This window comes from Typopeltis vanoorti, chromosome 12, assembly GCF_054136105.1.
Source record: "Typopeltis vanoorti isolate ZY-2024b chromosome 12, IOZ_Tvanoo_1.0, whole genome shotgun sequence".
NCBI lineage: Eukaryota > Metazoa > Arthropoda > Arachnida > Uropygi > Thelyphonidae > Typopeltis > Typopeltis vanoorti.
This window is the reverse complement of record NC_143560.1, coordinates 105882431-105909658: the sequence shown is the minus strand read 5'-3', so window position 1 is coordinate 105909658 and position 27228 is coordinate 105882431. Positions and strand designations below refer to the sequence as shown.

The 27228-nt window shown below is 36.3% G+C and overlaps 1 protein-coding gene across 1 annotated transcript in view; it reads left to right on the top strand.

Moving 5' to 3' along the window:
• LOC150101107 (laminin subunit alpha lam-3-like) overlaps nt 1-27228 on the top strand; it is a 789889-nt gene that overhangs the window by 341726 nt on the left and 420935 nt on the right. The window contains exons 23-24 of the mRNA XM_090402236.1: nt 6535-6718; nt 25288-25427. Of these exons, the coding sequence (XP_090258362.1) occupies nt 6535-6718; nt 25288-25427 (324 nt within the window). The remainder of the gene's footprint in view (nt 1-6534; nt 6719-25287; nt 25428-27228) is intronic.

Sequence of the window (27228 nt, the reverse complement as noted above, 5' to 3'; positions counted from 1 at the left end):
CTGTTTTTTTTTTTTTTTTTTCCAACCACAAATTCTCATCATAAATAAACAGATAAGCATTTTTTTCAAGCACTACCAATGCTAAATATATCCAAAGGTTATAAGTTAGGACATATTTTTGTGTATTTTTTATAATTTCCATAGCGTATAAAGTGCATCTGTTTACTTTAGAATACAATCATTTATAAGGGTTTTGTCTCTTCTCTTATTTGATGACATCTGAAGTTGGAGTATGCCGAGAAGGGCCATTACACTTATGTTTATTTTTCCATGTTATGTTACTTTTGTTTTTATCTATTCTCTGACAGTTCTGATTGAGGACGTCATTGGTAAGCAATGTCAGACATATTGATCTACCCTACTTTAGGTAGTTTTACCTGGATTTAGCAAGCATACACAGAAATTTTAAAATTAGTATGATTTTTTTGTATATCCTTTATAATTTCCATAGCTTTTTTATATTTCTTTCTCCAATTTTATATCTTTCTCCAATATAAAGTATCTACACCTCTTCACACTGCAAAATATCTTTCTGAAATATTTCTGAAACTTAGATTGCTAATCTATGTTAGTGCAAGTCTCTACCTTAAGCTGAACTTAGCAACTCTATAGAAAAGATTATCTTCTCACAAATAAGAATAGACTATTTTTGCACTTTAGTCATCATCGTGGATGACAACACACAGTCATAAAAGAAAAACTAAACTTTTATCTCTTTGTATTCTGAAGTATGCATTGCTGAGTAAACCCTAAGAACAGGAAACATAAAAACTGCCTCTACCTTTGTTTACTGACAGATCTATCAGGCATTGGTTACAACAGGTATGTATAGTAGCTAACAACGAAAGAAGTGACAGTTCATTGGTGTGGTTGGCTGAATGTTTAGCATATTCACTGTCCAATCTTTGGCTGCAGATTTGAATACTGCTGTGGGTGTGTGGATATTTGTGATGTTCTTTAGGTGCTTCTTTCTTTATTTGGAGGCTTTCAAAAAACGTTCCATGCCTGGTTTCCAGAAAAAAAAATCCAGATTATTTAATTTTTTTATTTTTTTTAATTATAAAATTAATAACAATGAGAAAAGAATCCTTGTTCTTTCATAATACTAATGTATTATGGGCTTACAACCTTTTGGGAGTGAAGGGGTTATTTAAAAACAATTTGATGAATGCATTCAAAGTATTAGCATTGTAACTTGCGCATAGGTTTTTCTTCTTATTACTATTGTACAGACACCTGCATGGAGTCCAAAGACTCATTTCAGGAGACTACCCACACAGTCTATCATACCTCTCCTAGAACCCATTAACAGACAAAGCACTCACAACTGACCCTGGCAATAAGGGCCACCGAGAGAAATTTTCGGGCCCGTGACAAGTCTGTGGTTCGGGCTTAAAAAAAGTGCATCACTTTTGTTTAATAAAAAAAGTCATATAAAACATTTATTTAAAAAAAGTGTACAATAAATTCAATAAATTCAAAATCTTGATCTTCCGTCTTCAAATATTTCAGTATTAAATGCTTTTTTTAAAATCTTCTTTTGCCTTCTCACGATCCCTTTTTCCTTTCGTTTTTGTTTTCCAGATTTTTGATGATACATTTCTGTTGGTCAAATTTCTATTTTTAAAAATATAATTTTAATAATTAAAAAATTAAATTAATAAGAGTTTATTAATTTTATTTTTATTTTATTTTTTAGCGCACGGCCTCCACTATACAGTTGCACACTTTACAAACAATCACAAAACCTTCGTCTATCAAAATACTAACAAGAACCAAGCGTTCTGGCAGGGAACATTACTGTGAATGCAATTACTAGCTAGCGCAACCGACTGCAACATCCTTTCACGAATGCCTATTAACGTTATCACCTGCTATAACTATAGTGATCTGTGCCGAGAGAAGCAGTGTCTTCCGGACACTCACGGGGAGCTAAAGAGCATAGCCGTCTGTCTAAAACCAAACACAGTATCATTCTTGATATGTCATTATCCTTTATCATTGTTATATTATTACGAGAATTGAAACCATGCATTATAAACACAGTTATGTGACACGTCGGGGCCCTTTTCGATGCCAGGCCTGTGACAAAAGTCTCAGATGTCACCCCCTCTTGGTGGCCCTGCTGGCAACCTATTCTACTCATTTCCAACTCTCCAGGCAAAAAAAAAGCTAGTCCTGACACCCCTGTTACCCACAACTTTCTTCAACTTCCAGGGATAATCTCCTCTTCTGGCCCACTCTAAGCTGAGTGCTGAAACATTTCACCTGCATTAATTCTATAAAATCCTTTAAGCAACTCAAATGTTTTTATCATATCCTCTCTTTTCCTCTTATCAAACAATTCACACTCTCAATCTATCCTTATATGGAACATACCACTCACCATCTTGGTTGCTTGCCTCTGAAACATCGCTGAATCTTCTCCACTGCTTCCTCATCCCCAAGAAACCCAGAAGACCAGACTTGAACAGAGAAATTCAGATGTAGATGTATCAAGGCCTATAAAGAATAACAACTTCCTTATCTCTGCTTGTTAGTGTGTTCCTCAATAGCCATATAATCTTATTGGCTACCTTAGCAATATGTCCTCTAAACTTCAACTCTCTGTCTGCCACCATCTCTAAATCTCTAGCTTCATCTATTTCTTGAAGTACAGTTCCATCAATGTGGTACACAGCTTGTAATCTGTTTATCCCAAAATGCACCCTTTATCTTTTTCCCATTCTGACAGTTTCTTTAAATCCTCTTAAAAGCTCTCCACATTGTCTTGATTAACTATTACCCTACCTTACGCTACATAATTTTGCATCATCAGCAAACAACTGAATATTTCATTTCAGGTTGTTTTCTATATCATTTATGTACAAATTAAAAAGTAGTGATCCCAGCGCTGAGCCTTTCAGCACACCACTCATCATCTGTTTTTGTCTTGATTCTGCCCTCCATCCACTTTTTGATATCTGTTCAGCAGCCACACTCTTATCCACATAACTAGTGGCATCCATCCTCATTTGTTCTGATTTGCATAACAGAGTTTCATGTGGTGTTCTGTCAAGAAGATTTGCTCAATTTTGCTCAATTTTGCTTTTGCAAAATTGAGCAAATCTTCTTAACTACTTCATCATGTAGCCATTTCTTTTATCCAACTGAGCTGTTTCTCTTATAAAAAGTTAGCAATTACTAAGGCATGATCATCCCTTTACAATGCCAAGTTGTCCCTCATACAGTGTTAGATTTTTATCCACCCATTCTTGAGTTGTCTTTTTGACCAATTTTTCCAGTATATTTTTTCCACCATGCCTGATATAGTGATTGGTCTATAATTTATTACTGCAGTCTTAGAACCTCTTTTATGCAAGGGAATTATTTTGCCCTCTCTCCACTCCTTTGGACTTCTACCATGACTTCTGAGCCTAGTCAGAGGCATTGCCAACTTCCTTGCATATTATCGAAAAACCCTAGCTGATATCCCATCTAATCCTACAGCTATATTTACATTGAGATTCTGCAATATCTTAAGAACCTCCAATTCATCCACTTCTGTTCCCGCATCAGTGTCTGTACATATGTTACAGCAGTAACCTCACTTGGATGATGTATCTTTGCAAAGTGATTACTCAGTAACTCAACTATTTTATCTGCTTCTGTCACCTTGTCACCGTCAGCACCCATTAATTTTAATCTTCCACAATCATTCTTTCCCTTACTTGCCACATGACGAAAGAGCTCTCTGGGATTTCCTTTGACCTGCTTAGCAAGATTCTTCTCATAATCTGATTTTGCCTTCCTTGCCATGCTGGTCATCTTTCTTTCCTGAGCCTTGTATACACTTCACAGCATATTCTTCTTCTTCATGCTTAATGATCTTACTTATTGATCTAACTCCTATCTGATTAACCCTCCTTACCTTAGGTATACAATTTAATATTGCTTCCTCTAGATGACCCTTAACTATATCCCATGCACAACTAACATCCTTACTCCGCAGTGTTTTATGCCATAGCACAGTTTTAAGCTTCTTTCTAAGCTTGTCATAATCACCTACCTTGTAGTTACACATATATCCCTTCTTGACAGAATATTCCTCATGTTTTACAATCTCCCAAGTCAGGACCACGTGGTCACTTTCATCAATCAGAGGCAATGTGGTCGACTTGGTTATGGATAGGTCTTCAGATCCTGTGCCCAGGTCCAGTACTCCCCCCCCCCCAGTCCCCTCCATCACATGCTGCCTCAAATAATTACCTCTCAGTAGGTGTTAAGCAAGCACTAGAAGGAATTGTTCCAGGACCAAGGGTTAGGGATCGACCTCAATTAAAATGGACTGATAACATCAAAAAAATGGACAAATTCCTCCCTTTCTCAACTGACATCACAAACAAGAGACCGAGATGACTGGAGGAGGCTAACCAAGACTATCACCTACCAACCATGAATGACCCAACGGTCCATTTAGGACTATAGGAGAAGAAGAAGGTGTATAAATTCCATTTCCTTCTTGCCATGTGATGTTTCTTCCTTCCAGTATATATCTTCATAGTTGAAGTCCTCCCATAATAATCACTTGACCTATACTCATTATATTAATTTGCCAGTGCATGTCTTCCAGATCATCCATGGACCCTCTATAGCAGGGTTTCCCAAAGTGTGTTCCGTAGAAAGTGAATAAGTGTTCCGTGATGTTAGTGACCAAGCCATGTATTTTTAAACATGGAAGTAATTCAGGAAAGGGAATACTGCTGATTATGACAGGTTATAAAAATTGCCTGCAAGCCGATTACAGTATTATGACAGGTTATAATACTGCTGATTATAACCTGTCATAATCAGCAGTATTATAACCTGTCATAATACTGCTGATTATGACAGGTTATAAAAATTGCCTGCAAGCCGATTACAATAATGGGTGACGTATTCTCTATTCTAAAAACTGAATGAAATAACATCTCTGTTGCAGATGTTAGTGACCACAGCAAGGAAGTATAAAGAAAATTTTTCCACTGAAATTGAAGATCAAGATAGTCTGTATCCGGTTTTCAAATCTAGTAATACTGAATACTTTCTTCGCAAGTTCGTATTGTAGGGTGAAAGTGCTTGTTTCGAAACCATAGTGCCATGATTTTTTAAATGTAATAGGCCTACAGATTTAAATTTTAATATGAATAAGAGAGAAGGGACTTTGTTTAATTTTGGTGTTAAGAAATCTCTTATTGAAGGCGTTTGTGATGCAACAGATAGCGATTCATCCACCTCCAGCCTACAAAGCGATCTCTAGGATGTACAAAAAGAGGGTAAAACTGCCAGCACACAGGAGAAAAAAGTCTGCATTCACTCGTAAGTACTTATAATAATATTATAAATTTTTGGTGAACAGAATGGGATATGTCAATGAAAATTAGCACAAATTAATTTAATGATGTAGACCTGGGGAAACTACAATATGCTACAAAATTTCATTAGTTCAGTGATTGATAACTGATTTAAATGTAGTTTTATATTTGTCAACATGTCACACCTTATACATAAGTGTCCTAATACTCTTTATGATTATGCCATAATTGATTATTAATACATTACAAAATAATCAAGGTGTTCCGTGAAAATTTCAGGATTTGTGAAGTGTTCCGTCATAGGAAAAATCTGGGAAACTGCTCTGTAGCAACAAGCAACTGTATATTTTGTCTCACTGACCTTGATCTCACACCAGACTGTTTCAAACAAACAGCCACCCTCACACCTGTTTCTATTCTTTTTGAGTGCAATTCATCTGCTGTCATCAGCATTATACCCCACCCCTCCCACCCTGTCTTCTCTGTCCTCCCTGAAGATACTAAGGATACTTGTATTCTGTGGCTGTAACTACATCATATGCTGTTAGCCAAGTCTCACTAATGCCTATTACTTTTGGCAAAGTTGCACTAACCAATGCCAGAAACTCCTTATTCCTGATACTTCTGGCATTAGTATAGGGAAACTACAGCATCCCTTTAGCCCCCGCCCCCACCCTGCCCTTTACTTCCTGAAATGACAATCGTATTCAAAATTTATTTGGTCATGCATTCGGTCAGGTTCTCACACTTACTCACTTCATTGGTTCCTATTTGTGAGTGCTACTCTGAGGAAAAGTGAGTTTCACTTTGAAATGTGTCATAGAATAAACTTCAAGGTAAAGCAATAAAGTGCCTTCTTGTGATGAGTCTTTGGAGGTGTCATATTGTAATAATATCATGGTATTAAAAAATAATAATAAACTTGATAGATGCATATGTATGCTTTAATCCATGCACTTTTAAAAATTGAAATGTTAAATGATATTGAGTTTTACTCTGCAGCAAACTTATAGTGCATTAACAGGGTTCCCATGAAGATTCAGTTTAGCACTGGTAGCACATTTGAATTATTACATAATGCCATTAATCTTTATATCTGATGTATTCAGGATTCCTAATTGATTCCCAAATATTAAATAGAGTGTGTTATTGTCTCTATCTTCTCTGTTAATTTGAATTTGAAGTAATGTATTTTAATTAGGGAGGATACTGGAATCTACATTCTGGTCACGGATGTGAAGAATGCCGCTGTAACTTGACAGGATCAGTGTCTTCTGCTTGTGACCAAATTACTGGACATTGTAACTGCAAAGTTGGAGTAGGTGGAAGATTTTGTGATCAGTGTTTACCTGGGCATTTTGGTTTTACTTCGAGAGGATGCAGAAGTGAGTATGTCTTCCTTTTCTAATACTCATTATAATTATTATGGGCTACTCCATGGAGTCCTTAGACTCACCGAGGGAGGACGTTAACATCATACCAAGCACCATCTAACATTTGAGCAGTAACTATCATACTTTCCTTTGAACTCATTCACAGTTGTGGTACCCACAACAGAATCTGGCAACCTGTTCCACTCATTTACCACTCTCCAAACAAAAAAAAAACCTAGTCCTCATTTTGTGAAGTTGGAAAAATTACTTTCTAACTACACTCTTACTCAATCGTTAAGGATGGCCCCTAGTTCTCCCACTATAAGACCCGTTCTGGAAAATTTCTCCTGTATTAATCTTGTAAAAACCCTTCAGTAATTTGTATGTCTCAGTCATATCACCCATTTTCCACTTGTCAAACCAATTTCTGTAAGCAACAAATCTTCAACCTGTCTCATAAGATTCATTGCATAGACCTGATACCATCTTTTGCCCCAGGATCCTCTCCACCTCCTCATCCCCAAGAAACCCAGGTGACCAGATTTTTGTGCAGTAGCCAAGATGGGATCTTACCAAGGTTCTATAAAGAGGTATAATAATCCACTTGTCTCTGCTCCTCCCAATGTTCTTCAGTAACCAAGTAATCTGATGAGCTGCTTTAGCCACTTTTGCAATATGCCTGTAGACTTTAACTCGCTATCCACTAACAACCCCAAATCCCTTGCTTCATCAATTTCCTGGAGTGCATTTCCATCAATATGGCACAGTAATCTTTTCACCTCAAAATGCATAACATTTTGCATTTTATTTTGCTTCATTGGCAAACAACAGAATAGTTCCTCTTGGATCGTTTCCTGTATTTTTAATGACCAAATTAAATAGGAGGAAGGATGTATATGGGAAGAAAGGTCATGCAGGTGGATGTGCAGGGGAGGAGGAAGTGTGGGTGGCCAAAGAAGAGATGGAGGGAGCTGGTGGAGGAGGACTTGAGGATGAAGAACTTGAATGTAGTTACAGCCTAAGACAGGAGGATATGGAGGAGACTCATTAAAAACAGTGACCCTACTTAAGTGGGATAAGCTGCAGAAGAAGAAGAACAACAACAAAAATAGTAGTGGCCCAAGAACAGAGCCCTGTGGTATGCCACTAGTCACAGGCCTGAGGTATAATTAGTTACTGAGCTACAATCACCTTCCCCCCCCCCCCCCATATAGTATTCCATTTCTGTCTATTCATTCTTGTATTTTGCTCTTGATCAATTTCTCCAGTACCTTTACTATGACTCCTGATATGCTGATGATAATGATATGTACAAGTACAAATTTTGCACATAGTTTTATTATTGCAATATTTTTGGTTGCACAGTAATATTTCTTGCAAATTATTAAAAAAACAATTTTTTTTTCCTTTTATTTTTCTAGTTTTTTAAATTCATTTTTATAACATATGGTACTGATATGAAAGTGTACAGTTTATTTATTAAATCTTTCTGTGTGTGATTTACACCCACACACAAAAATGCTTTTTTTTCTAAAATTATAGGTAACAGTATTCATTCCTACGTTAGCACAAAAATCGAAATGATATGAAAAGAAAATTAAAAAATTATTTACTGATAGCTTTCCTTCATTGTGTGATAATGAGTTTGAAATAAGGGCAGCAAGTTAAGCATATAACACATAGTTTATTAAGCATAAATCTAGTGCACAAATATATAAAAAAATAAGTAAATATTGATTGGGTAGCAGTAGAATCTCATGAGAAGAATGAAAATGCATTTATTGAGCTGTTGCTGGACAACATCCTCAAGCAGCATGTGACAGAAGGAACTCGAGGTCAAAGAGTGTTAGATTTGATTATTGTGGCAGAGGGCATTTCAGCTAAAGACATAACTATTCTGCCTCCAGTTGGTGACAGTGAACACTTGGGAAGTGACTACGTTTATGAATGTTCCATTCAGAAAAGGTTACATGCTGAACTACAAAGCAGGAAATTATGACCAACTGAAGAGTTCAGTGGGATCGGTTGCTGGATGGAAAGAATATTGACAGTGCATGGGAAGCATTTAAATAATACTTAAATGATGCGATATCAGAATGTGTCCACAAGTTCGAAGAATAAATGGAGTAGGAGTCAGATGGATGTGTAATCTTATTAACAAGAGATTCGTAAGAAAAGGACGATGTGGAAGGAATACCATTTGCACAAGGATGACGACCATTATGAACATTATAAGCAGCAGGCTGGAATAGTCACAACTGTTGTATGGAAAGCAAAGTCTGAGTATGAAAAGAAACTTTGCTCTGCTTGCTAAAGACAACCCACAAGAATTCTATCGATATGCTGCAAGTAAAAGAAAGAATGAATATGAAATAATAACTCTTCTAAATCCAGATGGTGTGAGGATTCCAGATGCAGAAGAGGTTGTTCAGTTAACGAGTGTCCATTTCATTGAAAGCTATCAACCTGGTGAACGCAACATTGAACTCGCTGTTACCTTTTCACTAGATGAAGAAACGCAAGTGTATGAGGCTTTGGTATTAGAGTTGTTGCACAAATTGAATAAGAATTCGGCAATAGGGACTGATGGAATATCCGCACGTGTTCTAAAAGAGTGTTCAGCTGAATTGGACATTCCTTTGACCAGGATGTTTAATATGAGTCTCAGAACAAGGATTCCTCAGGAATGGAAGGAATGTATGGTAATTCCATTGCACAAGGGTGGTGCAAAGACCGATGTATCCAACTATCGACCAATTAGTATCTCAGGAGTGGCAGTGAAGATTTTGGAAAAATTGTTTAGGTCCTGCATTCAGATGACACTGAATCTACTTTGCAATGAACAACATGGCTTTACTAAGGAAAGATCATGTTTTAGCAACTTGCTCACATTCTATAATAATGTTACCATTGAACTAAACAAAAGGAATGGATACACCATGATACTGTTGATTTTTCTAAGGCTTTTGACAGAATACAGCATGGTAGACTGTTGTATAAATTGGAGAAAATGAGTTTATGTTAGCATGGATAAGAGGATGGCTGACTGACAGATATCAGAAAGTGGTATACGGAGGATCTGAATCTGCAAGGCTGGCTCAGGGTTCCATCACTTAGATGGCTGATCCTACACTTACGGCTCTCCAGAATCGTGAAGTTAGAACTATCTTCTTCCCATATCTGCAGAGAGGCTTTCTATAGCCCATTAATACAAAAAGACTTTAGTCAGGCTAAAGGCTGGTCCCGTTATCAAGGTACCTTAATTGAGTCAGCACCTGCAGAACACAAGAGATGGGCATCTCTGCTGCACTGTTCTGTAGATGGTGCTCCTTTGATAAGGTCAATATACTCGAACCCAGGGAGGAGTCTGGTGCTATCCCTTATCCAGTCATGCCTCCCCAGCATGATTGGATAAGGGACAGCACCAGACTCCTCCCTGGGTTCGAGTATATTGACCTTATCAGGACGAGGATCAATGCCCTGTCCACTCGAGCCTGCACAGCTCGATGGGGGTAGTGACAACTCAAACTGTAGGGCCGGCTGCCACTACAGTGAGACATTGTCTCATATAGCCCAGTGCTTCCCCACCCATGGGGGTCCGTGTGCGAAGGCATGATGCCGTGGTCTCCATTCTGAACAACTGCTCTAAGAACAAAGGTTCTTAGAGGTGGAACCACATTATAGGACCTCTGCGGGTTTGTGTAAGCCAGATTCTGTGATTAAAACAGATGGTGACGTTTGGGTAGTTGATGCCCAGGAAGTGGGAACAGGGTGCCCACCAGCCTATAGTAATAATAATAAGGTAAACTATTATAAGAATAACCAAGATCTAGTTAGTAAGATACAGGAGGAACATGAGGCAACTCTGAGGTTTACCGGTGCCACCATCTCTTTACATTGTGTACGGAGCGCAGATATAAGGACAGCTTGGGCTTATTCAGACGGATATAAAAGTTCTTTCCTTGAGGGTGCTACAGGGCACACTGGTGGCATGGCATTGCCACCAGAGAATGACTACAATGATAACTAGAACAGGCATAGGGTAAAACGCTTGTAAAGGTTTATGCCTATATCAAGTTTGGACGTGATGTAAATGTAGTACTGCCCATAACCAGTACAAAGATTAATTTTTTAAAAAAATAATAAGTGGTGTACCACAAGGATCAGTGCTTGGTCCACTGTTATTCAATCTGTACATTAATGATATTGAGAAGGATTTGACAAATGACATACAGCTATTTGCTGATGCAAAGATAGGTAGGGTAATCAGGAATGCTGCTAATATGCAGAATGATTTGAATATGCTGGAATTGTGGGCATGGGAAAATGGGTGTCAGTTAAATATCAGTAAATGTAAAGTCATTCACTTCGGCATGATTAGATACCCAATGTTGTATTATTTGGTGGGATTAGGCTAGTAGAAACTAATGAGGCTAGGGATCTTGGAGTGTTAATAGATAGGAAGTTAAAGTTCAGGAGCCATGTGGCAAAGATTGCAACTCAAAAAATAATTGCAATGCTGAAACGAACGTTCACATGTAAAGATAAGGATGTTATTTTGCCTCTTTACAAGGCCTTGATAAGACCTCACTTGGACTATTGTGTGCAGGTCTGATTTCTGTTGTGATTCTGATATATTGGGGAGAGTACAAAGGAGAGTGTTAAAAATGATATCAGGATTGTGGAATACTGATTATGAAGACATATTTGAGAATTTGTAGACTGCAGACACTAGCAAACAGGAGAAAGAGGGGTGATATGATTGAGACTTCCAAACTTCTAAAAGGGTCATACAGGATATCAATTGATGGAATTTTTCAATTTATGGTGGGTGGGGAAAGGACGAGAGGGTATCCTTGGAAGCTCAGAATGAAGGCTGCCAAAAAGGGTATGAGGGCTAGATTTTTCTCTCAGAGGGTACATGATTGGAATGGATTACCTTTGGATGTTGTGAGTGCAAGCAGTGTGAATGAATTCAAGAATAAGTATGATAGCTGGTGTGTGTGTGTGTGTGTGTGTAGTATGCAGTCTCCCTTGATGAGTATCTGAACTCCCTGGAGGTCTCTCATAATAATAATAATAAAATGTATGTGGTAATTTTAATAAAAAAAAAGTTTGTATAGTAAATATTAAAAGTTTTATATAGCAAATATCTTAATAGTGGATGTAATGAAAAATGTAAATTTAATTAAATAACTACACTTATTTGCATACTAGATAAATGTGTTAAATATGCTTTATATTATAAATTTCTACCTGTATTGCATCCATATGTTACACTTCACTGTTCATAAAGGTGCTGGTATCATGGTATGTCATACTCTTATGTACCTTTCAAAATAATAATAATAAAAAAAAAGCACTACATGTTGTGTGTGTAGGACTAACTAATATTGATACTTAAGTGTTATTAATTTGTAAATGAGTAATTTAATTTAGTTATAACAAATTGGAAACAGCCAATAAATTGTGGAATCCTATGAGGATTCCACAATGAATCCTTTTCATTGACCAACATTGGACCTCACATGGCAGCAGACCCAGGTAAGAGAAGGTGAAAACCCTAAGAAAAAATCCTTCCTGATGCTGGAGCTTTTAAAGGATCACACTTTATGTATGCATGCGCACGTCTCTCGAAACTTCCATGTATGGTCATGGATCATCATCTTTTGAAATTGCCATATACGGACTTGGATATACATTGATGCACAATGACATCATATTTCATGCATCACAATGGTTTAACAATGCCATGTGATTAAGTTATTACATGCAAAAAGATTTATTTTAAGAATACAAACAGTGACCTCTCGTAGACAGGCTTATACGTTGGTTATACGTTACTAAATAGCTTAAGGAAATTAACAACGTACACTGAATGTAAATTAAATTAAACTTTAATAAATATTTCCAATATTTTGGCAACATTACATTGCCATCTTCAAAGGAACTTACAATAAAGGCATGTGCACGCAGGCACTACTCACAGCAGTAACTGAGAACGAAATGAGGAAGCTAATGTTGTTTTCCTAAAAGTCCTGATAGTGCCCCCCCCCCCCTAGCGGGCTATGTAGGTATTCTTGGCCATTGGGCTGAAGGTCTGCTGATGTAAGTCTCCCAAATTTGAGGCAGTCTCATGCAACCAAATTTGTTGAGGTTTGGCATGTTTCTTAGGGCTGAGGCTGATTCCATGAATAGTCTTTCATTGAACTTGCTATGGTGTATTATTGTAGCTTTCTTCCACCGTATTCTGTGGCATGTATCCAGAGCATGGTCTGCAAGACCAAAGTGGCTGTGCTTGTGGAACCGGATGTAGTTCTTGTGTTCTGAAATTCTGATATTTGCTGTCCTGCCTGTTTGACATGTCTGATATACCTGGTATACACCAGGTAGGTCTAGGGGAAGTGGTTCGTCTTTGGTGGAGCGGATAAGGGATGCTAATTTTCTATATGGTCTGTAACAAGAGGTCAAGTCATGTTTTTTTAAGATTTTGGTAATTTTTTTGGACATTCCTCGGATGTAGGGAATGGTGATGGATTTAGAGTATTTATTGACTTCCAAATGTGCCATTACATCCCATAGTGGATGGCACAAATAGCTAAACATTTGGCCAAAGCACTCACACCATCACACATAAAAAAACTCAGCCCACTTCAAAACCAGCATAGAAAACCTTACACTCCAACATACTGACAATGATTAGCTTTGACGTCTCTTCCTTATTCACAAATGTCTCACTCAAGGAAACCTTAGAGCTAATCCAAGCTAAATTTCCTCCCGATATATCAGCTCTATTTCAGTTCACAATGAACTCAGGCTATTTCGTTTGGCAGGGAAAATCCTACAAACAAATAGAGGGGACAGCCATGGGTTCACCACTCTTCCCCCTTGGCCAATTTCTTCATTGAGACTTTTGAAGAGAAAGCCTTAGCCTTTGTCCCACAAAAACTAACCATATGGCTTTGCTATGTTGATGATGTGTTCGATATTTGGCCACATGGCTCTGATACACTTTTAAAGGATCACACTTAAAAACCTTGGTTTTTTTTTCAGTTTTATAGAAAACCCACCCATACAGGCAGATAAATTCCCTCCCCCCCACAACAATATGGAGTTGTGAAGCCACTATTCAACAGGGCTAAACTAATAATCTGTTCAAATGACAATGCCCTAACCACAGAACTAAATCACATCCTCAACACTTTCTCAGCCAATATCATTATCATTGCCCCCCCCCCCCCCTGCAAAAAAAATCCAAGGAATTTAGAAACTAGTAACCCCCCCCCCCCTTCACAACAAGGATTACTATAAAAATCCATCACCATTCCCTACTTCTGAGGCACCTCAGAAAAAATTACCAAAATCTTAAAAAAAACATGACTTGACCTCTTGTTACAGACCATATAGAAAATTGGCATCCCTTATCCGCTCCACCAAAGACCAACCACTTCCCCTAGACCTACCTGATGTATACTAGGTCCCTTGCAGCTGTAAACTGTCTTACTTTGGCCAAACAGGCAGGACAGCGAATATCAGAATTTCAGTATATCAATGAACACAAGGACTACATCTGGTTCCACAAGTTCAGCCATTCTAGTCTTGCAGACTGTGCTCTGGATACACGCCACAGAATACGGTGGAAGAAAGCTACAATAATACACCATAGCAAGTTCAAATTTGAAAGACTATTCATGGAATCAGCCTCAGCCCTAAGAAACATGCCAAACCTCAACAAATTTGGTTGCATGAGACTGCCCCAAATTTGGGAGACTTACATCAGCCAAGAATACCTACATAGCCCGCTAGGAGAGCACCATCAGGACTTTTAGGAAAGCAATAGCTTCTTTGCTTCATTCTCAGTTAATGTAAGTAGTGCTTGCATGCATGTGCCTTTATTGTCAGTTCTTTGGAAATATTTATTAAAGTTTAATTTAATTTATATTCTAGTGTACGTTGTTAATTTCCGTAAGCTATTTAGTAACAAACAATGCCATTTTTTGTGTTATTACTTTAGAATGAAAAAAAACCTTGTGAAAACGAACATGATAAATTATTTATCATGTGAGATTTTACAAGTTCATGGAAATATACCATTATGATGTGTTAGCCATTTTGACACTATTATGTGAGAATGATCAATCTGGTACAGATGCTTGGAAGTTGTTTAATCATGTTGATGTTTCCTGTAATAAAACAGACATCTAAAGCTAATCATTTACTAACTAAACTTATTTAGCTCATCACACAATGCCTTAAACACATTCAATATCATTACCACTACACACTCTCAGGCAATACCAACACATAAGCAACCGTGTGGCTTATCAAGGTTAAGGCTTCATTTTCTGAGTTTTCTTTCGTAAATAAGCCTTGCTGAGAACACAAACAATGACATAATGATTCAATTTTATCTGAACTCTCCTTTTCTCTAAATTACGCAAAACGTTGAAGCATGTTTTGTTTCATAGTGGCAGCATATATTGTATTCTTTCAACACAGCAATGTTTTTACAAATGAGACATACAGCTTTATCCTTTGAGTTCGATTGTATGAAGAAGTATTTTATTCCCCATTCTTCATTAAACACACGACATTCATGATTAACTTTCCTTTTCCTTTTCTCATCAATGTTAACCCTATAAAAGAGAATAAATTTATAAATAATTATAAAAAATTCTTTATTTATTTTAAAAAAATGTTTGTAAAAATTATCAAAAAAAATCTTATCACGATAATTTCTATGTGCAAACTGATACTTTTTTTTTTTTTTGAAATAGCAGAGTTCCTTTTTTTCTGTTCAGGAAACAATTTGTTTAAATATTTGCTAGTCGTTAGTTTTTCAACTGAATATACACCAACAATTTACATGTAACTTTTTTTTAATTTCGTATAACTTCGAGTTTTTTGTCAATGAATACAGTACAAATCGGGAAATTTTGCTTTTATTTCATTGTTTGCTTGTTAGTTCATTTTAACTGTGTTTTTGAAGACTTTTTTAAGTGTTCTTATTTCGTGTGACATAAATTTTTTTTGTTGATAAAAAAGTTTATTCGGATGTAACTTTTTTATTTAGTTTTGAATTCTTTTAAATATTTTTTCTTCGTTAGTCCATTTTAACCAACCTTTTACAGTCAGAAAGACCTTAACTTGGATTCCGGTTACTTTTTGCTATTCAGGAATATATTTTGAACACAATTTTAATTAATGCATTTGAAATCCATCAACACCCCGTTTTTTTTTTTTTTTGCGGATTCTTATTGAAAAATTGGTCCACTTGGCAGGCCAGATAAAATCATATCGCGGGCCCCATCTGACCTGCTGGCCGTAGTTTGGAGATCCCTGCTCTAGATGATGACCTTAATAAGAAGGTCAAAACGTCAGGAAATTAAAATAATTATTTATAACACAGTGGTAGAGTCCATAATTTGCATAAAATTAATGCTGATCACCATGTTCCTTTTAGGAAAGGAACAGCATGGACTTTACTAAATTTTCATATAGCATTTATCAAGAGGTGAGTGACATAAGCTAGATAGTGATGAGTAATGTGAGGAACAGTCATGGTAGAGCTCCTATTGGCAGTCGGTAAAGACACTATAAGAAGTTGGCAGTTAAGACAAGTTTTTCACTTTTTTTTCTCATCTTAACATGGATTGATTTAAGGTTCTACAGTATTTTGATTTTTTTTAATTAGCTGTCTTTGCACATGTATAGAGAAACTAAGACCTGGATAATGGATAAGAATTCAGGGTAGAATGAGGGATGAAAGTATCCCTATCACTAAATAGCTTTCTTTCTTTTTAAAAAAAAAAAAAGAAAAGGGAGCTATACAAGCTTGTCCAGAGCAGGCTTTTACAACCATCAGTGCCCAAGATAGGATTTGAACCCACTCCGCTTGGCCAATCAGGCTGGCTTATTTAATTCGTGTGTTCTGAGCACATGTCAGGTTTGGAAACTGAAAGTAATTGCCCAACCAAGAAAAATTATTCTAAGATAAAACAAGTTTAAAGTTCTTAATTCTGTATGTTAGTCAAGTAAATAATAGTTTAATATCTGACATTTCACTGACTGATATCTGTCAGCATTTTCAAAGGATACGCTGGTAAGCAATAGAAAGTAACAACTAGGAAACTAACTGACAATTCTAAAAAATATATAAAGTTATCACTGTGCGTGATAACAATACGACACGTGATACAATACGCATGTCGCAAGTACAACATTTTATTTGTTGAGATATTTATTGAAATTTTCATGAAAGTGAATAGGTCAGCACAATTCTTGTATCGGCCTATTCTTAGAAAATTTGGAAACTCAAATTTTATCCCAAATTACCCCTAAACCAACCTACCTCGTCAACATACCTAAACCACATGGTTTAGGTATGTTGACAACATCTTCATCATTTGGAATCACAAAAAAGAAGAACTAATAGATTATCTAAACAAAATTAATGGCTTCCATAACACTATCAAGTTCACATTGGAACTAGAAAAATATAATAAACTTCCATTCCTAGACATCCTTATTAAGAAACAAACCGACAATAGCATCAAGCTGTCGGTATATAGAAAACCTGCTATCACTTGATGCTACCTCCATTTCGACTCGTCTCACCATATATCCCAGAAACTCAGCATTATCCATATGCTCAAAAAAAGAGCTATACAGTGTACCACAGACCCTGGCAACTTACAAGAAGAATTAATGAAAATATCCAGAGATCTATTCCTAAATGGCTACCCTACAAGAATCATCAACAAGATTCTCTTTAATGACATACCACAAAGACAACGAGATGAAACCCAATACATCAGCTCTATAACAATTCCATTTGTTAGTACCATATCCAAAAAATTAGCTCTTCTTCTAAAACCATATAATATCAGAGTAACCTTCAAACCTATTGAGACCCTTCAAAAGTTTATAAGATCACCGAAAGATAGTCATCCTTTCTACAAATACTCTAGAGTTTATAGCATACCCTGTTCATGCGGTATCAATTACATCGGACAGACATCTAGAAGTTTTGAAACAAGAAAGAAAGAACACAGGCTATGTAAGGAATAACAGACAAGATATATCAGACCTTTCTTCCCACTTTGCCTCTACCAACCATAATATTGAATGGGATATGAGTCATATGCCCTACATAGAAGATAACTACCATTCCAGAACATTCAAAGAAGCTGCTACAGTTGCCCGTTCAACAGGTAACTTAAATAAGAATCGAGGCCTAATCCTACCAGATATATGGAAAACTCTAATCAGATCATTTAACCAAAAAGAAATGAACTTTCATGAAAATTACAATAAATATCTCAACAAATAAAACGTTGTACTTGTGACACACATATTGTATCACGTGTCATATTGTTATCACGCACAGTGATAACTTTATATAATTTTTAGAATTGTCAGTTAGTTTCCTAGTTTTTGTTACTTTCTATTGCTTACCAGTGTATCCTTTGAAAATGATGACAGATATTAGTCAGTGAAACGTTGGATATTAAACTATTATTTACTTGACTAACATACAGAATTAAGTCTTTAATTTATTAATACTAGTGGTCAAGAAAAAGGTCATAAGTTTAAAGTTCATTGCACTAAATGAAAATAAATATGTGTGATTTAAAACTAACTGATGAATCATACTGTAAATCAAATTACAATCAGACTTTATGTTATTACTGTATTGTTTTACATCAGCAGTAATTTTTATTAGATAAAAAAGTTCAGTCTACTTGTACAAATTCATCTCAGTAATCAAAAAGATATACTTGCCTTTGGAGTTTTAATTAATTCAAGCTGATAGGATGAATGGATTTTTAAGACAAAATGTTTCTTTCTTTCTTTCTAAGTTCTTTCTAAAGATGTGTAGACTATAAATAGTTTTTTCTTATTGCATCACATGGAGTGTAGACTCAAATTATAGTTTTTACCATCTTTACTCAAATGTAACTCACCCTCACGTATAATTCGCACCCCTGATTTTACTTTACAAAAAAAGAAATTAAAAGGTTTTGCATATACATTACACACAGAAAAGAGTTTAAACAAGTTCATGTTGGAGCAATAGTAACTTGTTCCCTGCTGTGAACAACACACCCTCCCCAACAACCACTATACTGCAGATGCAAGAAAATGAGTAGTTTTATTATTATTATTATTATTCAGGCCTCCAAAGAGTCAAAAGACTCATCGAGGGAGGTCCTTTCTAAGACATAAAGTCTGTCAAGACTCATCGAGGGGAGGTCCCCCGCTGAGAAACACAAAGTTTATCATACCACTCCTTAAATCCACTGACCGTTCTCGCTCCCACCACTCCATCAGGCAATACATTCCACGGCTCAACCACCCTCCACACAAAGAAACCACTCCTTACCCTCTTGCTCACAGTTTCCTTTCGTAACTTCCAGGGATGGCCTCTTGTCATCACTCCTTCCCGCTGATCAACCAAGCGAAAGAACTCCCCAGTGTCAACCCTGTAACCACCTCTCAACAGTTTAAAAGTCTCAATCATATCACCTCTCCTTCTTCTATCCACCAAACTCTGCAGTCCACATTCCCTCAGCCGATCCTCATAACTATCCTTGTACTGTCCTGAAACCATCTTTGTCATCTGTCTTTGTATCCCTTCCACAGTTAATTTATCCCCTTCAAATCCTGGGGACCAAATCTGAGAACAATAGTCCAAGTCTGATCAGAGACTTATACAACGGAATGATAACCCTCTTATCTCTGCAGGTCAGTGTCCTTCTCATAATAGCAGCAATCCTCTGTTATCCACTGTCAGATCCACTGTCAGCAAATGTCAGCAATCCACTGTCAGATTTCTATCAATCATCAACCCCAGATCTCTTGTCTCCCCTACTTCCTCCAGTATAACTCCTCCCATAGAGTATGCAGCATCCCATCGATGTTTCCCAAACCTCAAGACCTTACATTTTGCTGCATTAAACTGATACCCCCATTCATTTGCCCATCTATCTAGCTTATTTAAATCCTCTTGCAGGGCTACCACATCTGCACTATTACTAATAATCCTTCCAAGCTTCGCATCATCCGCAAACAACTGAATATCCCCCTGCAATCCACTGGCTATGTCATTGATATAAAGGTTAAACAATATAGGTCCTAGTACTGAGCCCTGTGGGACCCCACTTGTAACCCTCTGCCTCCTGGAAACTGCTCCACCATACACAACTCTCTGATACCTATCGGACAGCCAATCCTGAATCCAGTTGACCAATCTGACATCCAGACCCATGTGCTGCAACTTAAATATCAGCTTATCATGTGGCACCCTGTCAAATGCCTTCACTAAGTCTAAGAAAATGGCAGTATATGCCTTTCCCTCATCTAATGCTCTTGTAACTTTATCATAAAAGGCTAGCATATTGCTAAAACAAGAGCACCCCTTCACAAATCCATGTTGACTCTCACAGATAACATTACCCTCATCTGCCCAATGCTGTATACAGTCCTTCACTACTTTCTCCAAGATCTTACTAACTACTGATGACACACAAACTGGTCTATAATTAGACACTTCCAGTCTGTTACCACCCTTATGCAATGGCACTATCTTACCTTCCTTCCATTCCCTGGGCATCTTTGCCAAAGCCAGACTTTCATTGAAAAGCCACGTTAAAGGTATTGTCAATTCCCTAGCACATTCTCTCAAAACTCGTGGCGAAATACCATCCAGATCACTAAATAAGGTACAGAGACATTTGCTGCCTGTGTAATATATTTCTCAACAAATAGTGCAATTAGAGACAACTGGGATAAAAAAACATTACTAACTAATGAATCACATGCCCCCCCCCCAGAAACTATGCTGTATAGACTCAATCAAAAACCATATGCTACACAGTATTCAACTAAAAACTATTGTCCAATTTTTCAATTACATGAAATAAGTTTCTTTGATTGCATTTGAAATTTTCGATGTCATTAAGACAGATCACAAAAACTAACTTCAAATAAAATTCTACTGCAAATTGAAACATGCTATATAATGTGTGCAATAAAATTCAACTGAAAGGTTGTGAGTTGAGCCTTACATGGAAGTGGTACACAAATGGTAATGAGATGTTCTGTTGGAACGATAAATGGGCAAAACACCACCTCATCATGAATGTGTCAAAACTAAGAAATATATAGTGAATGTTGTTACGGCAGTTTCAGATATTATGGAGTTTGGTTGAAGAGCATTAGCATTTCAACTTAACAAATGCCTGCTTGCCTTTGTCGTTGGGTCTCAGGATCTTTTGTTAATACTGCACAAATCATATGCACATCTTCATAGCTGCTCTATCTCTACTGGCATGCCATTGCTTTCCATTTTGCACTCTGCTTTCACTTCTGATTAGTCATTTGTGAAGGATTGTACATTATGTATCTCAAATCTTGGAAATTACTAGTAATTTTTGCTAGAAATAATGGGAAAGAAGATGACTCTATCTGGGACTTTGACGATGCACACAAGGAAACTGCTCTCGAGGCTAAAAGTAGCCATAGCGAATAGAAGATTCTTGGTAAGTTATACCCATTTTCAGTTTTTTTTCCCTGAAAACTTTAGTTTCTGAAAATCCCCACATATATCTTGCACCATGATTTTTTAGCTTTAATTTTGGGAAAAAAAAGTGCGAGTTATATTCCAGTAAATACAGTACTTATGGCATAACATGAAACGTAGATTATAATTTTTTTTATGCCATATCACAAGAGTGTAGGCTATAAATAATTTTCTTTATACTATAACATAGGATGTGTTAGGATTAACTTCTTCACAGTCTTCATAAATTGCTAAATGTTAATAAGTTTGGAATACTTAATCCTTCTAACTTACACCCACTGTCCAAAAAGAAACCGAACTTTTTAAAAATAGAAGAAACTAGTGATGCCACCTGTTGTATCTTTTTTTGTCGAAACGCCAACCTTCATTAGTGTTGTGTCAACTGTTTATGACATTTATTTCATTATAAGCCGAATTATAGTGCCAAGAGTGATAGTGTATTTTGATGAACGGTCAGTCATCATGATATTCATGCCGTACGCAATGAATTCTTGCTATCAATCACTTCAAAACTTCGAGATAAAACTCACCATTGACCGTTTGGCCAGACGGAATGAATTCTTTGTGGATAATGCCCTTGGAATCGTAGAAACAAATCAGCATTGTCTTTACTTTTGACTTCTCCAAGCGACTTTTTTTTCAGATGCCCCACTTCTGGTGGTCTCCACTCAGCATTTTGTTTTGGTCTCATACTCAAAACACCATGTTTCATCACTAGTAATGTTCATTTCAACGAAGTTTGAGGCCTTATGAGTGGTTTTTAATGCGGTCCCTGCAGTGTTCAATTCGATACTTTTTTTGGTCGTTGGTTAACTTGTGGGGAACAAATCGCGAATTCAGTTTACGAAGGCTCAAACTCTAGGTCAAAATGTTGCACACAGAGGTCAGTTTGGAATCCCCAGTTCATCTTCAATCAATCGCACGGACAATTTTGGGTTTTCTTTGATGAAATCACACACTTTTTTGATGTTAGAGCTTCTCTCAGTCCAGTTTTTGGACGGCGTGGCTTTTCGTTGTCCTTAAGCGTCTCATGCCCACTTTGAAATTGCTTAAACCACTCATAAACTTGAGTACAGGATAAGCATTCATCATCATATGCTTTTTGAAGCATTTGATGTGTTTCGGTAAAACCTTTATCAAGTTTAACACCAAAGTCAATCATAGTTCTCTGTTTAAATCTCATTTTCCAACCATTCGTCAAAACACACTGTCACTCTTGGCACTATAACTCGGCTTCTAATGAAACAAATATCATAAATAGTTGACACAACACTAATGAAGGAGTTGCCACTTTCGACAACAAAAAGATACAATAGGTGGCGCCACTAGTTTCTTCTATTTTCTAAAAGTTCGGTTTCGTTTTGGACAGAGGGTATATTTGTGCTGTATAAAAGAAAATTTATTTTGTTATATCCTTATTGCAGCTATATCTGTGTTTTTAAGAGTATAATATATTTTAGCATTTCCCCAAACATTAAAATAGAATGCTTTACAGGAATTTCTTTTCTTCTGGTAAATTAATTTAATTGTCACTTTTTGGGTACTCTCCACTTACAGTATTAATTCTCAACACAGTTACATTCATTTATTTATAAGTTCTTTTATGGAGATAAACCGTGTTACTTATTTTTGTCTGTAAAATACTTTTTTGAACTAACAAATTCTCTTGTATCTCTCTCTCTCGCTCTCTCTTATCTTCCATTTCAAATCTAATAACTGTTAACATTTGATAGATATCATTGTTATAACTATGTGCAGACTAAGTTATCCAATTTAAGACCAATGATTTAATAATGGCTATCATGCTCTTTGGCAAGGCTAAAATCTCTTTACAACAACAACGAAAAAAGAGATTATTGAATAGCAATTTCAGTGATGTATAGAGCAAACAGGCAAGTGCCAGTAGAAAGTATATTTGACAACCAAAACTAAAACTTCTTATTATTGGAAGTTTTTGGTTTTTTTTAGTCATAGAAAACTTGGTACTACTATTGGTATGTTTCAGATATACTAAAAGTATGAATAATGATTTAAGGCATATATAAAATAGGATTTGTTGTCTCTTATATTTTATTATTTTATTGCTTGTTAGGGCATCTTCACACACACCCCTCCAAAAAAAACCACATGTGTGCACCACACACGCACATACAGAGAGAGAGAGAGAAAAATGTTATGAATGTGACATGTTACATTTTGAATGTAATTTTAAATAACACATCTTTATATATGAGCCCTACTTGGTTTATTTATTCGTGTAAGGTTCTCCCCTGTTCCTTGACTGCCCCTTAAGACTGGTTGAGCCCTCCTAATGAGGGATTAATATGTATTTTTTGACTATAGCAGTGTGTGTGTTCACAGGGGCGGTTTGCCTGTTCTGAGGGATAAAAAAAACCTTAGTTTCTGGGAGAAAAAACCCTCTACCTTCATAAGAGACCGGCTAATTCACCTTTAGTCGAAAGAGACCAAAGGTTCCTCACGTCATGGACGGGAATCGAACCCACTTCTTTCTGACCAAAGGGCTTTGTCTACAGTGACTGTGCTACGGAGGCTCTTAGCTCTACTTAGTAAAGGGATTGTTAAATCTATCATACATTAGTGCCATGTGAGGGCTAAGGATTATATAATCCAGATATCCCATTCTTTTAGGAAGCTGCTAGTACCATAATTTTTGATGGTAAGATTATTATGTGCTTTTAATTCTTTATCATATAAGCATAGGAAAGGTTCAATACTGGGGGGGTTTGATGCTATTATAACAAATCATGGGCTGAAAGCCATCCTGGTTGTCTGAGCGGAGAGTGGACATGCCTGGTTAGCATGTCCGCTCTCCAGCCAAGAGGTTGCAGGTTTGAATCCCGCCATGGGCATGGATGTTTTGTATATTTTGTGACTTTCCTAACTCTGTGAGAAAAGGGAATCTGTGACCCTACCACTTATTCTAACAGAAGACTTCTCTCCCCAAACCCTATGAGGTATTGTTGCAAGTCAACTTTACATTGCATTATTACAGAACTATTGTTATTTTTTAACTACAAATATAAGAATTGTCCTTCTCTTAGAAACATTAACAGTAAAAAATTTCTCACCTCTTGCCATCTACAAAAGAAAAACTGTCACCTCCATCATTAGCTGGTGTTTACCAGATACGCTGTGAATATAATCTAACATACTTTGGGCAGACAGGCCGTTCTGTGGAAAAAAGAATTAATGAACATCAATATTATATCGAGTACATGAAACTTCAAAAAAATCTGGTCTGGCACAGCATAATATTGACACTAAGCATAGTATCCAGTGGGATGAAGCTCATCTTCTCCATAGAAGCAGGTTTAAATATGAACAAGTTGTGAAGCCCTTTTACATTGGCCAAATTTCAAGTGGAACGATTCTCTCTCTCTCAAAAGTTTGTGAGATTCTTATCTTATGTAACTATCAAAAATAGTTTTAATAATATTTTTAATAATATTATTTATTAATATTAATTTCTAGCACGTGGCAACTGTTTTTAATTGGTAAACCACCGACTGCTGTATGTATCTTGTATTCCTGTTCCTTTGATTTGCTCGTTTCTACACACTGGTGATATACTGTTATTTTCAGTACAAAATATATGTACTTTCATTTCATTAAAGTAAATTACCGTGGTTATCGTGTAATTTATTGTTAATAGTCATGCCACAGGTACCTTTTAATTAATCATACTGAAAGGTGAATGCATGCAGTTATCAATATCTTGAACACACACACACAAAATCATTTCATGACATATCTGATATGATCGTGGTACTATAAGTGAAAAATCAGAAATTTAATGGATGAGAACATTGCTTTATTGAGCAATCAGATTTTCATAAATTACAATACTTGTTTTCATTAAATGTGACATCCGAATGTAATTTAATTATCCTGTTTTAATATTTTAAAACAGCTCTTAAGTTGTCAAAAAAAAAATGAATCTCTTAATTTATTTTTCTTTTTATACTTTTTTTTTAAGAATGTGATCCATGTGATTCTCCTGGTCGAACTTGTGATCCAAAAACAGGCAGATGTGTGTGTCCTCCATACACAACTGGAAACAGATGTCAATTCTGCTCTTCAAATGCTTGGGGTTATGATTCTGTAATAGGATGCAAGGTAAAATAAATAAATAAATGTTTTGTATATTTTTGTACATTCTTTATCTTCTTTTAATTTAAATACATTGAGTTCTAGTTTAATTATCTCATATTACTGCAGATGTAGAATGCTGACAGTTTAACTTGCTATCTGTTTTGAATGTACATGCATTGTAAAAATATATTCTGCTTGCTGAAAAGTATACTTTTCAACAGACAGTAATAGCATGTTTCTGGGACATTGCTGAAATTCTCTTTAAAATAATTTGTTCCAGTTTCTTAAAAAGTTTAGTTTTACAGAATTAAAGAACAACTTGATTAGATATCATGCATGCAGATTTTGCATGAATAATAAGGATTTTCTTTTGAATAACATTTTCATTTAATATAAAAGTTAACTCAAATTCCTTAAGGAGCATCCATATCACAGCCACTCCATATCATAGTCACAATAGCCTCTTAGTTGGAAATATCTGGGATAGTATCTTGTGTAGGACACAAAGAACCTTTATAAGATGTTTCAGGTGAATGATAGCTACCCAGTCTTGTGCACAGGACAGGATTGTTCATCTGATAAGACCAACAAACTGACCTGAGAATATACACAACTGACAGACATAGTACTCAATGCAGGTAGGATTAACAGTAATATCAACAGTAATACCACCATATCAACAGTAAGAGATCATTGAGTTTAGCTTGTAAGAGGAAGAAGAAAAATAAATTCTTTATGCTAATGACACTTTTATTAACAAAAACAGCAGCAGCAACACTTTATTTATAAACAGTTTACATAATATTAAAAGATTAAGGGAACAATATTTTTAGCAAGGATAGATAGGAGAGGAGGGAATGTGCTGCTAATGATATTAGATGAATTGAATCCATTTACAATTGAGACCTATGACTACAATACTAATAACAGTTTTTCATGTGGAGTGAGTTCGAAGCCATCTGGTGTGAGGTGGAGTCCAACAAGATCGAATACATAGTGGGATGTTGTTATAGACCTATTGGATCAGTTGCCAGTGATGAAGACATGCATTACCAAATAAACATGATGGGTGTGAAACGAGTAATCATAATGGGGAGACTTTAATTATCCAAACATCAATTGGGTAGCTGTGAGAAGAATGAAACGTGAATTTGTTGAGTTGTTCCGAGACAACTACCTCAAGAAGATGAGGCAGAAGGAATTCAAGGTCAAAGACTGTTAGATCTGCTTATAGTGTCAGAGGGGATTTAATGAATATAAAGGTGAAGTTGATAAGAGGATGGTTGATGGAGTGATATCAGAGAGTACTTATTTGGGAGTAGAGCCAGGTAAGAAGGCCTGTGACTACCACAGGGCTCTGTTCTTGGGCCACTACTATTTAATTTGTTCATTAACAATATTGGAAAGGATCCAAGAGGAACTATTCTATTGTTTGCCAATGATGCAAAATTGAGTAGAACAATAGTTAATAAAGATGATATTAAAATTTTGCAGGATGATTTAGATAGACTGGCAGCCTGGTCAAAGGAGAATTGATGTCAGTTTAATGTGGCAAAGTGTAAGGTAATGCATTTTGGGATGAAAAGATTACCAGCTATGTGTCACATTAATGGAACTGCACTCCAGGAAATTGAGGAAGCCAGGGATTTGGGGATATTAGTGGATAGGGAAGTTTAGAGACATATTGCAAAAGTGGCATGGCTAAAGCAGCTCATCAGATTACTTAGTAACTGAAGAATATTCTGATGAATAAAATGGAATATTACCAAACATGACATTGACAAGGATTATAACATGCTCCTGGAAAATCTATCCAAGTGCATGG